The sequence below is a fragment of the Bubalus bubalis genome, chromosome 2, assembly GCF_019923935.1.
Source record: "Bubalus bubalis isolate 160015118507 breed Murrah chromosome 2, NDDB_SH_1, whole genome shotgun sequence".
Lineage (NCBI taxonomy): Eukaryota > Metazoa > Chordata > Mammalia > Artiodactyla > Bovidae > Bubalus > Bubalus bubalis.
In genome coordinates, this window is record NC_059158.1 from 13,039,590 (window position 1) to 13,059,126 (window position 19,537).

Sequence of the window (19,537 nt, forward strand, 5' to 3'; positions counted from 1 at the left end):
ACAGAAAAATAATCTGCAAAGAAATTTCTATCTATATGCAATCCTCAAATTTTCCCATCAATCAGCAACTCTTCTGTATGGCCTCTTAGAAATAAGAGGTCTTTTCATAGTACTGAACAAAAATATCTCCATTTATGAAGTCCCTAATGAGGCTGCCACTTAACTGAGTCTTCAAAAAATAGAAGAAAAAGGGAAAACAAAGTTACCATAGAAATTCTATCCCTCCTACCAGCACTTACCTTTCAAAGGCAACTGGAGCCTTTCACAGTAACGGAATCAGCAATAAAGTTTGTGAGAATGGCCCTAAATGTGAAAGTCTTTAAATGAAAATAACTGTTTGCGAGAGGGTGATTTAACAGGAAAAACAAAGATTTCTCAGTCCAGATTTTACTAGTATATTTTATGAAGTCTGTCAATACCAGCCCAAGCAGAAAAACCATACAGCATGATGATACAACTTTTATATTGTGTGACTGTGTATTAGGTTGGTTGAAAAGTAACCGCGGTTTCAGACCATGAATTTTAAATCATTATAACTAGGCTCAAACACCTTTATTAATCAAACTAGGAACCATTACAATCAACACATTTTTGCCAATGAGAAATAAGTTTCTTTATTCTCATAGCGTGAAAAAACCCATGCTGTGGGATTCGACAAGTTCCTGGAAAGCACTTTCTGTCTCCTGCTGGTTGTGGAAGTCTTCCCTGCAAAAAGTTGTCGAGATGCTTGAAGAAGTTGTAGTCAGTCGGCAAGAGGTCAGGTGAATATGGTGGATGAGGCAAAACTTTGTAGTCCAATTCTTTCAACTTTTGAAGTGTCAGTCAAGTGTGACATGCAGTTGCGTGTTGGCGTGGAAGAGAATCGGGCCCTTTCTGTTGACCACTGCTGGCTGCAGGTGTTGCAGTTTTTGGTGCATCTCATTGATTTGCTGAGCACACTTCTCGGATACGATTTCGCCAGGATTCAGAAAGCTGTAGTGACTGAAATGGGACCACCAAACAATGACCATGACCTTTTTTTGGTGCAAGTGTGGCTTTGGGAAGTGCTTTGGAGCTTCTTTTCGGTCCAGCCACTGAGCTGGTCTTCACCAGTTGTTGTATAAAATCAACTGTTTGTTGCACATCACAATCCAATCGAGAAACGGTTCATTATTGTTATGTAGAGTAAGACAGGACAGCACTTTAAAAGAAAAACTTTCTCATTTTCGGTCAGATCACAAGGCACCCACTTATCAATTTTTCCACCTTTCCAATTTGCTTCAAATGCCTCATGACCACAGCATGGTCGACGAGCTCTGCAGCAACTTCTCGTGTAGTTTTAAGAGCATCAGTTTTGATGATGGCTTTCAACTGGTCACTGTCAACTTCTGATGATCGGCCATGATGCTCCTCATCTTCAAGGCTCTGCTCTCCTTTGCAAAACTTCTTGAACCACCACTGCACTGTACTTTCATAGGCAGTTCCTGGCCCAAACGTGTTGCTGATGTTGTGAGTTGTCTCTGCTGCTTTACAACCCATTTTGAACTTGAATAAAAAAATTGCTCAAATTTGCTTTATGTCTAACAATCATTTCTATAGTCTAAAATAAATATAAACAGCAAGTAATAAGTCATTAGCAAAAAAAGGTGAGAAATGCATATTAAAATGAATAATATAACCACATTTAAGAATGTATTCCCCCAAAAAAATACTCCAATATCAAATGGCAAAGTTCAACAATGTAAAACCGCAATTACTTTTGCACCAACCTAATTATGAATGTCTGAAAAGCATTTTTTTCCTTCATGGATTTTCATCATTTGACCTGGATTTCTAACAAGATCCTCATTTACGGCACTGTAGAAAGAAAAGCTCTGATTTGTAGTGGGACAGTTCCACGTGTGATCCTTATACAACAACCAACATAGTCATAAATCAGGAGTTATCTGCATTCACTGACAGCAACTAACTCTACTCAGAACAAAGGGACAATAATCTGGAAAGCAAGGAAAAAAACGAGTGTAAAATATCCTCACTTTTAAAGTTACACCTTAGTAATGACAGAAGATTGGATTTAGAAATCTTACATATGATAAAATGTCATCTTAATATTAACAGTAATAGCAGCTAATATTTACTTAATACTGTGCTATGCACTGCTCTAAGTGCTTAATACAACCCTTGGAAGATACTACTACTATTATCCCCGTTATACAGATGGGAAATTGAAATACAGAGTTTGTAAGTAACTTGCCCAAAGCCAAACAGTGATGATCAGAACACAGCTGGGATTTGAACTCAGTTTCCAAAGGTCATGCTCCTAACCATAGTATCTCTAAGAAAAAATTAAATGTCTATATTCTAAGACAACTTTTTATGCTTTAAATCTGCCTTTGAAAAGGTTTTGCAAAGTTTAATGAATACACATAGTAGATAACCAAAAATGTGTTAAATGAGGAAATCTATTGCAGAATTGCTACTATTACATATTCACATGTAAACAAACATGTTTTCCTCCCACTTCCTTAAAATCTATTCCATAAAAACCTCAGTGCTCAGATTATTCATCTTCCTTCACACCAAAAATATATATTAAGATACTATTTATGAAACACCTGCTGGATCTGTAGTATTCTTTTTAAAACTAGGAAGTGTTTCATAGTTAGCTTTACACAAGTCTTTATAGACTCTGACATTAAAACACGCACAGATTTTTAAATACCCAAAGACAAACACAAAGCACAAACCTTTAAAAACATAGTTTACCACATCTTTATTCTAATAAAATAGTCATCAACTGAAGGTGATTTTGTCCCCAGGGGACACTTGGCAATGTCTAAAAACACTTTGGGTTTTAACTAAAGGTTGGGGGCAGGGGTGTGCTTACTAGCCTCTAGTAGGCAAACTCTACAATGCACAAGGCAGCCCTCCCTCCACACGGAAAAATCATCTCCACCCAGGTCAAGCCATGTTAACCAAGTCCCTAAGTAAAACAAGGGAGATTACCCAAGCAAGTTCTGATCATAAAAGGGAGCACTAAAACATGAAAACAGAGTCAGCAAACCACTATTAACAACAGGAAATCATTCCTTGTACCCACTCGTCCTCATCTACTTGGCCAAAGGTACGTATCAAGAAGAGGGTAAGCTAACTCCTTAAATGGTTCAGCAACTCTCCTTCCGAACTCTCTGGAAACTAAATATTCTCAACATTTCATTGTTGTTAAGTTGCTAAGTCGTATGACTATTTTGTAACCCCAAGGACTGTTGTAGCCTGCCAGGCTCCTCTGTCCATGGTATTTCCCAGGCAAGAATCCTGGAGTGGGTTGCTATTTCCTTCTCCAAGGGATTTTCCCGACCCAGGGATTGAACCTGTATCTCCTGCATTGGCAGGAGTATTCTTGACCACTGAGCCACCATGAATGTCCCAACATTTAAAAAATACTCCAAGTAAAAGAAAATGGCAGGCATTCCGAAGTGATACAAAACTTGCCCACCAACAAAATAAACTTCAAATGCTGCCAGTCTCATTAAGCAATCCCAAAGTGAGATAAAATGGTGGTCCTTAAATCCCTTGCTTTTTTGCATAAAACAGAATAAAATAGCACAAGTCAATCAAAAAATACTGATATACTATGAAAAAATTCTCCTAAGATCTCCTTTATGGTCCTGTCACACACACCCCCGTCCTGCCTTCATTTATGTACTCTAGTCTCCAAGGTCCAGCTCAAATCCAGTCCACACCAACCTCACTCTTCCAACTCTTACACTCCGGTAATAAAACTAAAAGCTCCTTAAGAAAAAGAAAGGGCTTACACTTCATCATATCTGTGTCTTTGGAATTAAAACCCCCCAACATGGTATATATGTTTTCTGACCAATCTATTATACAGATGAATATTTAACTCTCCGCATGAAAAGAAATGAGGAAAAAGCGCCAATGTTTTACCTCCTCTTCACTCTCTTTATCTTCATCCTCTGAGGACTCTTCTTTGTTTTTCTTTTCCTCTTCATCACTGCTAGATTCATCTGACAGGATTTCAGGACATTTGGTTCGCTTAGCTTTCCTGGCCATCCCAGAACTGTTCCGTTCCTTTTTGTTGCCTTTGCTAGAACTTTTTTTAGATTTTGGCAATGGCTGCGTAAAATAAAGAATACCAATGAGGTCTTATAAAGAATACCAATGAGATACTACAGTTTCAAGTCAATCACCTGTTTCTCATAACTACTTCTCAACTCAACGGCTTCTTAAATCACGCTTCTTTCCTGACACAAGTTTAGCAACTTCACAGAGTAATACACCTCTAACTTCACGTGTCATGTTAACCTTTGTGCCTGCATTACCAATAGCTTTTCATTACTCTGAACACCTAGGCAAGAGACTCTTCACATACTGATATAGGACTAGTAGTCTGAGTGCACACTGTGTGACATTTAAGACGTCTATTTACACTTCACCAGGACAATATTTTCAGTCAGACTCATAATTTATTTCATCCCTATCAACATTAAAACTGTCCCCGTCTTCCTGCTTTAGGGGACCCTTCAATCAACAGACTGAGAGACATCATCCATAAAGGAAATAAAACCTCACTTTACACGTCCTGATTTTATGAACCATATAGTTTACATTCATATTACCTAGGGGTTCTACTTTCAGTAATGCCAGGATTATATTCTCACTTATGATTTTAAACACGCAGTTAAGTGTTGAGTATGTTAATTATGAAACTAATTAGGAACTACAAAGTAAGTGCCACTGCCATTACTTTGATATTCAATTAAACCTTGCATATTTAAAAAGCAGAGATCACATAAGGAAAATGATTTGATTATATTAACCAACAAATTTAATTTTTAAATGCTTTCTTAGGGGAGTAATTGGTAACTTCATAAATTGAAAACCATAAAGTAACTTTGCATAAAGATTCTGAAAAGATATACACTGCTGCTGCTAAGTCGCTTCAGTCGTGTCTGACTCTGTGCAACCCCATAGACGGCAGCCCACCAGGCTCCGCCGTCCCTGGGATTCTCCAGGCAAGAACACTGGAGTGGGTTGCCATTTCCTTCTCCAATGCGTGAAAGTGAAAAGTGAAAGTGAAGTCGTTCAGTCGTGTCCAACTCTTTGGGACCCCACGGACTGCAGCCCACCAGGCTCCTCCGTCCATGGGACTCTCCAGGCAAGAGTACTGGAGTGGGGTGCCATTGCCCTCTCCAGATATATACTAAGGAATTAAAATTATGGATTATCTTTTGTCTTTGTTTTTGCCTGTTATTTTCTACAATAAGTAGAAACATTAAGGAGAATTCCGTAACATTGTGTACACGTTCTCAGTAACTTTCAGTAGTATCTCTCACGAATACAACAGAACCACAGCTCCCTTCCCTTCCAGAACCTCCCAGGCTTCAGAGTCACTGTTACCCACACCAAAATTTACAAGTGGCTGTTTTGTGTCATGTGGCACTTTCAGGCTATCTACAACCCACGGGACAGCCTGCAGCTTGCCCAACCTACCCTTCTAAAGGCAGACTGGGAAACAGTCAATCTAGGTGCCTCCAGAAACTAAGGTAGTGGACAAAGATATTTCTCAGAGAGGTTCTCCATACATCTCCTAGAATAAACATATATAGATAATTCCATTATGTGAACTATTGCCATTACCATCTATTACCAGGAACCAATCCATTTTAATGAATTCTTTGATATGTGTCTGGAGAAAAGCTAACTCTGTCTAAACTCACTACTAATTAAATGAAATCCAAGATATGAATATGTTTGAAAAAAGTGATCTCCCTATGTCAGCTCAGGAACCAGATGCAGGTGTTAAGAAAATAATCTGTATGTGAAATCAGTTAAGATGAGGACTGGAATGGGGAGGGGGGTGCTGGATAAATCTACACGAGAAAATGAAAGGATGTTTCATCATTCAAGAACCCAATCAAGAAAATTCAACTTCTAAAAATAAATGAAGAGATCTTCATTTTTAAAAAGTAATAATATGTAAGTGCCTTAGAACTTTCCTATATTGGTTCTAAAAATAGTTGAATATATTCATCGGAAACCAGTGGCAAGAGCATCATCCCCTTTGAGGAACAAAATTTAACAAACAAGGTAGAAGTACAAAAGGAAAGTAAAACAGTGTTAAACCAACACTTTTAAGCACGTTTAAGACTATTCTAGAAGATGAATACTAATGACTTTATAGTGTTTTCCTTAAATGATGAAAGCATATGGTAGCATAGAAAATAGCCTGAGATTGATACCATTAGATTAAGGGGTAATCATCACAAAATCAGATATGAAAAATGGATATAATAAGATGTCATTAAAAAAAAGATCAAACAATGGTTCTCAAAGTATGGTTCACAGACCCTGAGAGTTTCCTGAGACCTTCCCAAAAGCCCTAAAGGTCGGAACTATTTTGACAGTAATACCAAGAAAAGTATTTATTTGCTCTTTTCACTGCCCTGACATTTGTAGTGACTGCTCAAGAAACGAAGGTAGGCAAACCTACTGATACCTTATCGAGACTGAGGCAGGAACTTGGGTTTGTAGTCATTTTACTCCTCACCACCTCATAACCAACCACACACTAGTCCTTGATGTTGACTCTCAACCTCTGAGCACATCTTCACAACATCTGTACAACAAAATGGGAGGCTCACACACAGTACTCCAGCTGCATAAGGAAGTTCACGGATTTTCTTGACGAAAAGCATTTGTGCAACTGAGCAGCGAAAGTGCCTGGGAAATACCATGGACAGAGGAGCCTGGTGGACTGCTACAGTCCATGGCCTTGCAAAGTTAGCTCCTTTTTTCCTTGGAACATCATTTTTTAAAGGATAATTGAAAAATGATGCCTATTCAGACTTAGTATTTGATAGACATAGTCAAAAATGAATGTGAGTCTGTCACCTCAAAAAACAAAAACACCAACTGACAGCACTTGTTTCCAATGATGAATTTCAAAGTTTCAAGTGAAAATTAAATTTTGGAAAGTTTACCTCCACTATCATGGGCCTGACAGCCTCCCAAGTACTTGAAGATTTTTTCCCCCCTGATAATAGTTATGTTAATGAATGTGTTTTGACAGTGAAATGTGCTAGCATTTGGAAGATGCGTAATTCAGGGAATCAGTAGTTTCCAAATGGAGGGTACCTATTACAAAATCACACACAGGTAAAAAATCCAAGTTTATTAACATGGTTTTAGATACTACATTACAACTAACCTTTAAGACTCTGCCCCCCCCACCCCCCACCAAACTGTGGAGGTTTAGTGCTGTATCAAAGGCGACTATCCAAAATTACCTGAAAGGCTTTTTAAATATCCCCCCTTTTTCTAACTACATAGCTGTGTGAAGTTGGATTTTTTTTCTTATACTTCAAGCAAAACAATACATTATTGCAACAGAAGGAAATGCAGAAGCAAATGAGAATAGATCTGTCTTAAATCAAGACACAAACAGATCTGCAAAAACAGAATGTCATTCTTCTCATTAAAATTTTGGAAAGTATAGCTATTTTTCAGACAAAATATTACTTTTGTTAACATGCAGTGGGTCTGTTGCTATTTTAGAACTTTTCAGTTTTAATTTAGAATACAGTATATATCAAAATACCGTACTGTAGCATATTCTAAATAAAAAAAAAAACTGAAAAATTTATGACAGTATATATCAAAATCACAGAACTATACAAAAAAGATTTTCACGACCAAGATAATCACGATGGTGTGATCACTGACCTACAGCCAGACATCCTGGAATGTGAAGTCAAGTGGGCCTTAGAAAGCATCACTACGAACAAAGCTAGTGGAGGTGATGGAATTCCAGTTGAGCTAGTCCAAATCCTGAAAGATGATGCTGTGAAAGTGCTGCACTCAATATGCCAGCAAATTTGGAAAACTCAGCAGTGGCCACAGGACTGGAAAAGGTCAGTTTTCATTCCAATCCCAAAGAAAGGCAAAGACAAAGAATGCTCAAACTACCGCACAACTGCACTCATCTCACACGCTATTAAGTAATGCTGAAAATTCTTCAAGCCAGGCTTCAGCAATATGTGAACCGTGAACTTCCAGATGTTCAAGCTGGTTTTAGAAAAGGCAGAGGAACCAGAGATCAAATTGCCAACATCTGCTGGGTCATTGAAAAAGTAAGAGAGTTCCAGAAAAACATCTATTTCTGCTTTATTGACTATGCCAAAGCCTTTGACTGTGTGGATCACAATAAACTGTGGACAATTCTTCAAGAGATGGGAATACCAGACCACCTGATCTGCCTCTTGAGAAACCTATATGCAGGTCAGGAAGCAACAGTTAGAACTGGACATGGAACAACAGACTGGTTCTAAATAGGAAAAGGAGTACGTCAAGGCTGTATATTGTCACCCTGCTTATTTAACTGATATGCAGAGTACGTCATGAGAAACGCTGGACTGGAAGAAGCACAAGCTGGAATCCAGATTGCCGGGAGAAATATCAATAACCTCAGATATGCAGATGACACCACCCTTATGCCAGAAAGTAAAGAGAAACTGAAGAGCCTCTTGATGAAAGTGAAAGAGGAGAGTGAAAAAGTTGGCTTAAAGCTCAACATTCAGAAAATGAAGATCATGGCATCTGGTCCTATCACTTCATGGGAAATAGATGGGGAAACAGTGTCAGACTATTTTTTGGGGCTCCAAAATCACTGCAGATGGTAACTGCAGCCATGAAATTAAAAGACACTTACTCCTTGGAAGGAAAGTTATGACCAACCTAGATAGCATATTCAAAAGCAGAGACATTACTTTGCCAACAAAGGTCCGTCCAGTCAAGGCTACGGTTTTTCCAGTGGTCATGTATGGATGTGAGAGTTGGACTGTGAAGAAACCTGAGCACCGAAGAATTGATGCTTTTGAAGTGTGGTGTTGGAGAAGACTCTTGAGAGTCACTTGGACTGCAAGGAGATCCAACCAGTCCATTCTGAAGGAGATCGGTCTTGGGTGTTCTTTGGAAGGAATGATGCTAAAACTGAAACTCTAGTACTTTGGCCAGCTCATGCGAAGAGCTGACTCATTGGAAAAGACTGATGCTGGGAGGGATTGGGGGCAGGAGGAGAAGGGGATGACAGAGGATGAGATGGCTGGATGGCATCACCGACCTGAGTGAACTCCGGGAGATGGTGATGGACAGGGAGGCCTGGTGTGCTGCAATTCATGGGGTCACAAAGAGTCGGACAGGACTGAACTGAATTGACATATCAAAATGGGCATCCCTGGTGGCTCATTCTGTAAGAAGAATCTGTCTCCAATTCAGGAGACCTGAGTTCAGTCCCTTGGGTAGGAAGATCCCCTGGAGAAGGAAATGGCAACTCATTCCAGTATTCTTGCCTGGGAAATCCCATGGACAGAGGAGCCTGGTGGGCTATCATCCATGGGGTCACAAAGAGATAGGATTTAGGGACTAAGTCACCACTACCAAATATCAAAATAACTCACATAAACAAAAGCTCTAGAGGTCCTCATTAACTTTAAGAAAGTGATAGGGTCTTGAAGCTAAACACATTTGAAAACCACTGAGGAAAAGTTGAATTAAACACATCCCTCATAATTCAGACAACTTAGTAACTGCTTCTGGGGAAACTGTTCAAACTCATCTTATAGATAAACCAATGAGAATTCCATCCCCATCACCTCTTCAATTTGTAGCTACATGATAAAAATATCCTTAGGCGTCACTGTCCAGCTAATAGTCAACAGGACCAAGAGCAGGCAAAAATAAAAGTCCCAGAGCTATTTCCCAGTTTTCTAATCTTAATGCCCTTCTCTCCTCACTAATGGACTCTGAGCTCCTAGGCCTTCTAGATCTCTTCTCAATTCTTTCCTATTAAGATGAGAAAATATGAAAATAACTGCTAAAAGACTTAAGCTGAAAAGGCAAGTTCAGATAATTACCACTTCAATTCAGTGATGTCCTTTGCTACTGTGTTTAATTTGGGCAAATCTAATCCAGATTTGAAGCTGAAACTCCAATACTTTCGCCACCTGATATGAAGAGCTGACTCATTTGAAAAGACCCTGATCCTGGGAAAGATTGAAGGCGGGAGGAGAAGGGGACGATAGAGGATGAGATGGTTGGGTGGCATCACCGACTCAATGCACATGAGTTTGGGTCAACTCCGGGAGTTGGTGATGGACAGGGAGGCCTGGCAGGGAGCAGTTCATGGGGTCACAAAGAGTTGGACACAACTGAGTGACTGAACTGAATCCAGATTTTAGAAGAATGGCAAAAACCATAAGACCATTTTACTCCCCTGTCCAGCTCCTGGGCTCTCTTGATGTTTCTGGAAATCCAACCCAAGAAACTTCAAAAGGCCAGCTTTTTTCCACCCCTTTTTCATAACCTTACTCCAGTATCTAGTAAATCTCTGGCTCTAGCACACCACCTTGTCTTTCTGGATCTGATTACAGGCTGTACACCCTCCCTCACCAGCCCAATACTTCCTCCTCAGCCCTACTTCTGTTCAAGTATCTTCTAGATGCATAACTCTGGATTCTTTGTATTTCTGTCCCATTTGACATTTAGATAACAATTATCTATCTTTCTTAATCTTAAATCCTTTATGCTTGATAAGGGAGAACACATCTGTATGCTTCTCTGTTTTCTCTATCAAAATTGTTGCGGGTATGTCAACCAAAGGCAAATTCTTTGAATGCAGATGATATTACTGAATATTGACAGCAATGCTGCTAACTATTAAAATGTTCATTAAAAAAAAAGAGAGAAAGGATAGGCTAAAAAGAATTGATTTGTTACTGAAATAGTAAAAATTGATCCTCACTTTGCCAGAAGGCTTTGGATGCATTAAAAAATTCAAGATCCTTTTCACCAGTTCACTATTTACACCCGATCTCTCCAAGTCAAGAACCTCGCAGATGCTCTTTAACATGGCATTTCTAAATCTGAAAAAGAAAATGGAAAAAGCCAATGTGATTACATAGGAAAATTTATAAACATTCTCCACAATATAAAGATAAGAGCTAACCCAACTGGCTCAGCCACAAACATTAAGAAAGCAGTCAGTGTTTCTCTGAATCTCAGAAGTACTCCCAATAATCTTGACTGGTGCATGCACAAAATATAGCCAGGTACTATTATAAACAGAAAACATCATGTACCATATAAGTTTTAATGGTGGTATAAGAAAAAACTTACTTCATTCACTAGAAAATAATGTAAAATATTTCATTACTTAAAATTCACAAACTTGTTAATTCTTCTGGCTGGTGATTAAATACTACATTTTCCCCTGAGTATTCCTACTGACAATGTCTCAAAGAAAGTAACAGGTAATCATGTTTAATACTCAAGTTTTAAACTACAGGGGACTTAATAAAAAACTTTTAAGAATGTATCATCTCATTAAAAAAATTGTTTAAAGAATATATCATCTTGTCTGCATTAGGGTGGAAATTATTTCTATTAACTTGATTATCTTCAAAACAGTTTAAATGGCACTTATAAGTGAGGGAATGGAGTGGCTGACACAGAATAGGAGTGGAAGAGTTTTTACTACATTTACATTCCCTTTGGACCTTCTGGATTTGGGGGGGTGAATGATTTACCTTATTCTTCTAAGGAACAGAAATGTCTTTGAGCTTTCAATAATCTTGATAGCCACTATTTTTCAGAAAGCAAGTTAATAGTTTATATGACATGGTCTTGGAATTTAAAGCAAAGAATCAGCAGTCTACTGAAAATGTAAGGGCAGTTATACTTAAATGTTAAAAAAAAAAAGCTGAAGCACATTAATCTAAACGTGATTATTTATAAAGATAACTTACTTTTTCAACATTTCTTCCTTCTTTTTATATTGGATACTTCCTTTTTCAAATGGAAAGCCACTGAACTGACCCACATTCTTCTTTAATGAGGACACCTGAAAATGTTTCTCCTATTATTAATGCTACTTATTACCCAGTAATGTAAACAAGAAAAATTTCAAAGCCAACATTTTTCTTTTCACATCAGTCTCCATGTTACAATACTGGTTTATTCCACATTTTAAAATTCACAATGGAAAAGTGCATTTGTTACTAAAATATTAACATTATAAAATGTTTACAAACAAAATGTTATCTGATAGCACCCAGGGATGTGGAAAGTTACTACTTAAAAGACACTCTCATTCCCTGGCAGTTCAGTGGTTCCGGCTTCCCGCTCTCACTGTCAAGGCCCAGGTTCATTCTCTGGTTGGGGAATAAATATTCCACAAGCCAGGCAGTGCAGCCAAAATAAATAAATAACTGAAAAAAAAAAATTCCCTAAGTAATACAAGTTACCAGTAATATTAATTTTTCATTCAAGAAAGTCAGGGATTTATTCTTTAAAAAGTAAAGAACAGAGTCCCTCCAAAAGTCAATACCATTTAGCAGTAATGGGACTTGTGTAGATCAGACTATTGTCAGGGTTGAATGAAGTAACACATATGAAAACAAAGCTTACCACACTTCAGAGAGTCTAACAATGTCAAGCTTTACTTTGCCCATGCACAGCCCAAAGCGAAGTGTCCTCAGGTGTATGGAATACTGAAGTTGTGTGTACAGTATTATGATCAGTAAATGAAACACTGATTTATTTTAACAAACTGTCAGCAAAAATTATCCCGATTTATCAGATATTTCCTCAAAAAATGAAACACAATATTCTGTATCGTTTATTCTGAATGGCTAGAAATCATTCAAAAAATAAATTTCTTCTAACACAGTTAAAGATCACTAAACCAAAACTTTGATTTCACAATCTGAAATTTTAGTTTGGCTTAAAAACAACTATGGGGTTCCCTGGTAGCTCAGTTGGTAAAGAATCCACCTGAAGTGCTGGAGACCCCAGTTCGATTCCTGGGTTGGGAAGATCCGCTGGAGAAGGGAGGGATAAGCTACCCACTCCAGTATTCCTGGGTTTCCCCTGTGGCTCAGCTGGTAAAGAATCTGCCCACAAGGCAGGAGACCTGGGTTCAATCCCTGTGCTGGGAAGATCCCCTGGAGAAGGGAAAGGCTACCCATTCCAGTTTCTGGCCTGGGGAATTCCATGGACTATATATAGTCCATGGGGTCGAAAAGAGTTGGACACGACTGAGCAACTTTCACTTAAAAACAACAATATAAAGAGCTCTGGATGTTACAATACTAATGGCTATATCTAGCTACATGTGCTAGGATATGTCATTAAACTGTCTGTCAGTTGGCTCACTTTTATGGAATGGAGATTGACGTAAGTGATTTAGTTCTAGAACTAAAGTCCTTTCCAGAACTAAAATTATGTTCCTGTTGTAAAGTATTTTAACACATAAGTACACTACTAGGTAAAACGTATAAAAAAGGTCTTACTGTTCCTGGTCTGTTGTAAAGCAGTTTATGGAGATTTCTAAGTTCATCTGTTTTCTTCTTACTCAAAAAGAAATGTATCCTTTCAATTTCACAAAGTTTCTGCCCTTTTCCTAGAGGAAAAAAAATACCATGTTAAACACCCATTATGTGTTAGAACATTTAATGAGAATTATTTTTAGAGCTTAGTTTACATATAACTTCTGCTCTCATAGAACAAATTAAATTACACCTGTAATATATTAGTACTTAGTAAACACTAAAAACTAAACACTGCTAACCATCATTTTGTATACTGAGGCATTTTCACTACAGAATGAAAGGCATATAAACTTACCTTGTGCGATTGTAAATGGCTCTCTTTGTAAGGAAGAGACTTGCATCGTCAACCTCTCTACTTTCTTCTTTTCCCTCTTGCCTTCCACAATGAGGCTCTTTTCTAGAAGTTAATTTAACACTTCTTAAGTAACAAAAAGCTTAAAGGATGTATTATATAAACATGTAGGGGAAAAAAAACTGTAGAAACCTAGTATCTTATTCTTCTAAGTATGATTTAGAGAAGCAAATGATACAACAGAGGTGAAAATACTTGGTAAGTTAGTATCATCACTGAAATTTTTAAAATTTTATCTACCCAGCCAACCTCACAGAGGAACTGGTGTTTAAAAAAAAAAAAAATCAGAAAGCAAACAAACTTTTATCCAGCTACAATTATTGCTACAGAAGTCAATTTGTGAAAAATCACCAAGATGCTCGTTAATCTACAATTTGATTAGACATATTCTATTTATAGGGATTCTGTTTACTGTACATCAGAAAACAGCAAGTTAAAATTGAGATAAAAGAATTTCAAGAGATAGCCAAGGAAAGCAGTAATTTAGTAAGCTGACAGAAGAAAGAAAAAGAAGAACAATAAGGCAGAGCACCCAGGTTAGTTACTACAGCTAGGGTAAAATTATGCAAGTTAACATTTAAGGCAATCAACTGGGATGCCATTACTTTGTAGTGCAATAAATGATATTCATAATAATGGTCATAAATCCGTGGGAAAAAAAGTTTTGCAATGTTTCGTCTGGACTGAGTTTTTTACTTTAACACTTACAACATTAAGCTGGATTTTCTAAAACCCATTTACTTTCTGACTGAGATAAACTCAGACAAATAAGAGGACACTAATTACATATTGTTGGAAGGCCTTCCATTCATTCACCTGAATGCCTTTTTTGTGCAAAGCTGCACTAGATACTAAGGGGGCATCAACAGATGGTTAAGAAATTGAGGGACTCCCCTGGTGAGTTCTCAATGCTGGGGTCCTGGGTTTGATCCCTGGTTGGGGAACTAGATCCCACATGCTACAACTAAGATCATGTGCAGCCAAATAAATAAAAATAATATAAAAAAAAAAAGGAAATTGAACATTTCCTGAAAAGAGACCATGTCTAGTCGAGTCTGCTGCTGCTAAGTTGCTTCAGTCGTGTTCGACTCTGTGCAACCCCATAGACGGCAGCCCACCAGGCTCCACCGTCCCTGGGATTTTTCAGCCAAGAGTACTGGAGTGGGGTGCCACTGCCTTCTCTGAGTAGAGAATTTCATGCAAAGATGGGCTCGATAAAGGACAGAAATGGTATGGACCTAACAGAAGCAGAAGATATTAAGAAGAGATGGCAAGAATACACAGAAGAACTGTACAAAAAAGATCTTCACGACCCAGATAATCACGATGGTGTGATCACTGACCTAGAGCCAGACATCCTGGAATGTGAAGTCAAGTGGGCCTTAGAAAGCATCACTACGAACAAAGCTAGTGGAGGTGATAGAATTCCAGTTGAGCTATTCCAAATCCTGAAAAATGATGCTGTGAAAGTGCTGCACTCAATATGCCAGCAAATTTGGAAAACTCAGCAGTGGCCACAGGACTGGAAAAGGTCTGTTTTCATTCCAATCCCAAAGGAAGGCAATGCCAAAGAATACTCAAACTATTGCACAATTGCACTCATCTCACACGCTAGTAAAGTAATGCTCAAAATTCTCCAAGCCAGGCTTCAGCAATATGTGAACCGTGAACTTCCAGATGTTCAAGCTGGTTTTAGAAAAGGCAGAGGAACCAGAGATCAAATTGTCAACATCCACTGGGTCATGGAAAAAGCAAGAGTTCCAGAAAAACATCTATTTCTGCTTTATTGACTATGCCAAAGCCTTTGACTGTGTGGATCACAATAAACTGTGGAAAACTCTTCAAGAGATGGGAATACCAGACCACCTGATCTGCCTCTTGAGAAATCTGTATGCAGGTCAGGAAGCAACAGTTAGAACTGGACATGGAACAACAGACTGGTTCCAAATAGGAAAAGGAGTACGTCAAGGCTGTATATTGTCACCCTGCTTATTTAACTGATATGCAGAGTACATCATGAGAAACGCTGGACTGGAAGAAACACAAGCTGGAATCAAGATTGCTGGGAGAAATACCAATAACCTCAGATATGCAGATGACACCACCCTTATGGCAGAAAGTGAAGAGGAACTAAAAAGCCTCTTGATGAAGGTGAAAGTGGAGAGTGAAAAAGTTGGCTTAAAGCTCAACATTCAGAAAATGAAGATCATGGCATCCAGTCCCATCACTTCATGGGAAATAGACGGGGAAATAGTGTCAGACTTTATTTTTCTGGGCTCCAAAATCACTACAGATGGTGACTGCAGCCATGAAATTAAAAGACGCTTACTCCTTGGAAGGAAAGTTATGACCAACCTAGATAGCATATTCAAAAGCAGAGACATTACCTTGTCAACAAAGGTTCGTCTAGTCAAGGCTATGGTTTTTCCTGTGGTCATGTATGGATGTGAGAGTTGGACTGTGAAGAAGGCTGAGCACTGAAGAATTGATGCTTTTGAAGTGTGGTGTTGGAGAAGACTCTTGAGAGTCCCTTGGACTGCAAGGAGATCCTACCAGTCCATTCTAAAGGAGATCAGCCCTGGGATTTCTTTGGAAGGAATGATGCTAAAGCTGAAACTCCAGTACTTTGGCCACCTCATGCGATGAGTTGACTTATTCTGATGCTGGGAGGGATTGGTGGCAGGAGGAGAAGGGGACAACAGAGGATGAGATGGCTGGATGGCATCACTGACTCGATGGACGTGAGTCTGAGTGAACTCCGGGAGTTGGTGATGGACAGGGAGGCCTGGCGTGCTGCGATTCATGGGGTCGCAAAGAGTCAGACAGGACTGAGCGACTGATCTGATCTGATCTGAGTAGAGTCTAGGAGACTCAAATATACTCCAAAGAAGATTAATATACTTCAAGAAAGATAAAATTGAAGTTCTGTGAGTTGATGAAAGAGTAATTCTTTTAGGATTATGGAAAAAGGATCAAAACATTGGAGCTGGCTTTGAAGGACAGGCAAGATCTGCAGATGTAACGCTCAGCCCAGAAAGAATTAATAAAAAAAAAAAGGGACTCCAGCAGGTGTGTCCTGGCCATGGCGTGTATTAGCTGAATGAAGAATGAACAGACAGCACTCTAAAACAACTCTGAAGATGACCAGCTTCCCTTCCCTGAATGATTTATGCCCTTTACTGGCTGTTGATTACCATCTATAAGCTAATGACTTCCCTGGTCTACCTCCAGTCCAGAGCATTCTCTTGAGCTTCACACTGGACAGCTCCACTTCATGTCCTATAGGCACCAAACTCAATGCACCCAAAAGAGGAGTCATAATCATCTCCAAACTCACTCACCTTCGTGAATTCTACTTTTCAGAAAATGGTAGTATAACCTACCCAGCTGCCAACGACAGAAACCTAGAAGTTATCTTTTACGAGGCATCTCCTGCCACCTTTCCCTCACTCCCCAAACCGCTGCCAAGTCAAGTCAATTCCACACCGTATTTGGCACAAATTTCAGTGCCGTGTTTCTAGATGCCTCACTAGTAGAGTTATATTTTCAGGGCTAAGTAGGATAAAAACATCCTCCATTTAAATTGTCACACAAACACCTCAGAGCAGGAAAAGAGAACAGTAACAAATTTAAGACAACTACAAAACTGCCTGGGCATTTAAAAAAAATTTTTCATGTTAAAAAAAAAAAAAATCGCAATTTGAACTATCAATCTCCCAAGCATTACTGTACTGGTCATTTATAGTGCCTTTATTGAACACATGACTTCTGTAATTTTTTCCTGACGTGAAGAAATTCATCATCTCAGTGGTATCCAAAAGCAAAAACTGGAGGAAAAAATGCTGAGAAAGTCTTGGACTAGCAGTGAGATACTGCAGCCAATTTTCAGTTATTACATTATGAATAATTTAAAATTAATCCGTATTTTTCTCCTAAGCGTTTCTGTACTTAAATGCAGGCATGCTTCCCCTCTTAGAGCACCTACCACTTTAGACAAACAAAAAAGCACACCGAGTAATCTCAACCCAGATTGTATTCATAAAATGCTGATTATGGACTGGTTTAGGCTTGGAAAAAAACAAAACCAAACAGTGAAACCTGGTTTGGCTGAGTTGTAATCAACTATTAAATAAATCCATATTGGGCTAATATCATCAGAGAATGCTAAGATCTCTGATACGGAGATTTAAGAGGCTGGAATCATTTCATGAAGCTGGCATACCTCAACACGCACTGCCCCCTGGATAAACTGACCGCGGGACCACTCCTCAATTCTCTAAGGTTCTCCCCGTTTCAAGCGTCCAGTCACATAGATCACTACTGTTCTCCCTCTACACCAAAACTGAGACAACTCTGAGCTCTTTAAGTTTCTTTTCACAGTTCACTGCTTTCGTACTCTACTTTAAGTAGCAACCGCTTTCACCGGTGTTTCCCCGTGAAAGTTAACTCCCTTAAGCCTCTGAAACGAACGTCTGCTGAAGCTCAGCAAATATACTCGAACGATTAAAATATTTTCAGGTCTAGCATTAACAACTTCTTCAATTCTTACTGTCAGAGCCTTACAATTTCGAAACGTAAAGGATGTGTACTGAAGAGCAAAAATAAAAGATTACCATAGTACCCCAAGGCCAGCAGTTTAAAAAAAAAACAGATCTGAAACTTACAAACTTCCTGTCAAACAGTGAAATGTTATGAACGTCTGTTGCTGGCGAGAAGTAAACTGCACTCGGAAACAACAACAACGGAACAAGGATTTTGTTCTTTTTAAATTGGAATTCACAAAGTTATTTTCTCCGCTGCTGCTCGGAGCGCGCGCGCGCGGGCACACACACACACACACACACAAACCACAGATAATTCCACATTCTTACTGAAGAAAAAAAAAAATCACTCCTACTGAGCGTCTCTAAGTGCACAAAGAGCCAGAAAAAGCGTTTTCGGTACAATCCATCACTAGGAAAGACGACATCCTCTCCCCACCTTTCTCTTCCTCCTCCTCTTCCTCGTCGTCGTCCTCGTCCTCCTCTTCACTTTCCTCTCTCGGGCCGGGCATGTCGGGCTCTTTTTCGGACGCGGGCTGGGCGGGGGCTGCCTCTCCCTCCGCAGCTGTGCCCGAGGAGGACATGCTGTGGACCTGCGGGCGCGGAGCACACCAAACCCCTCGGCTCGGTCTCCCCTCGCTCCCGGCCGCCCCAACCGGCCGGCCCACCCTGCGTAGCCCCAGGGAGCCGCGAGGAGCCCGGACCTCAAAGTTTGCCTCCCCGCGTATCCGGGACGACGGCGCTCACTCCCCCGGGGGGCAGCTTTTCCCTCTGGCCCCGCTGGCCGTCGCGCGTGCCGAGGCGGGAAAGCGCGGGCGCCGCGCCGCCCCTCCCATCGCCCGGCCCCGCGCCGCGCCGCCGGCCGCCCCGCGTCCCCTCCCCTCCCCCCGCCCCAGGCCGCCGTCCAAATGGCCGCGGAGGTGCGGGCGGGGCCCCGCGCGCCCTCTCGGCCTCCCCCAGGCCGACGCGGCCCTCACCGCGGGTGCCGGCGGCCACGGGCCTGGCGCGCGAGGGCACGAAGAGGCTCCCGGAGGCGGCGACGGGCGCCGAGGAGGACGCGCACGGGCCGCTCGCTGGCGTGACGCTCGCGCCGCGCTCTCGGCTGCCCAGAATCAACACGATTTTCAAAATGGCGGTTCGGGAAGGAAAGCGGGAATGCGGCGGCCAATCAGGGCCGCGAGCTGGGAGTTGGCGCGCGCGGGGTTGGGGGGGCGGGGCGGGCGCTCGCCTCTGAGGAAAGCCCTCCGAGCCGGGGT

At 40.4% G+C, this 19,537-nt stretch overlaps 1 protein-coding gene across 8 annotated transcripts in view; it reads right to left on the reverse strand.

Annotated features, from left to right (window-relative positions):
- DEK (DEK proto-oncogene) overlaps positions 1–19,462 on the reverse strand; it is a 41,814-nt gene extending 22,352 nt beyond the window's left edge. For 3 of the 8 annotated variants that reach the window (XM_025266044.3, XR_003103855.3, XR_006544340.2), the window contains exons 1-7: positions 19,259–19,445; positions 18,721–18,874; positions 13,684–13,785; positions 13,350–13,459; positions 11,805–11,899; positions 10,802–10,922; positions 3,928–4,116 (exon numbers count right to left, since the gene is read on the reverse strand). In XM_025266044.3, the coding sequence (XP_025121829.1) occupies positions 3,928–4,116; positions 10,802–10,922; positions 11,805–11,899; positions 13,350–13,459; positions 13,684–13,785; positions 18,721–18,865 (762 nt within the window). In that variant the 5' untranslated portion in view covers positions 18,866–18,874; positions 19,259–19,445. Of the gene's footprint in view, positions 1–239; positions 1,525–3,927; positions 4,117–10,801; positions 10,923–11,804; positions 11,900–13,349; positions 13,460–13,683; positions 13,786–18,720; positions 18,875–18,985; positions 19,142–19,258 lie in introns of those variants that run through there. The other 5 variants (XR_006544344.2, XM_045162588.1, XM_025266057.3 and 2 more) reach the window with 5 other exon arrangements.
- Positions 19,463–19,537: the final 75 nt, after the last annotated feature.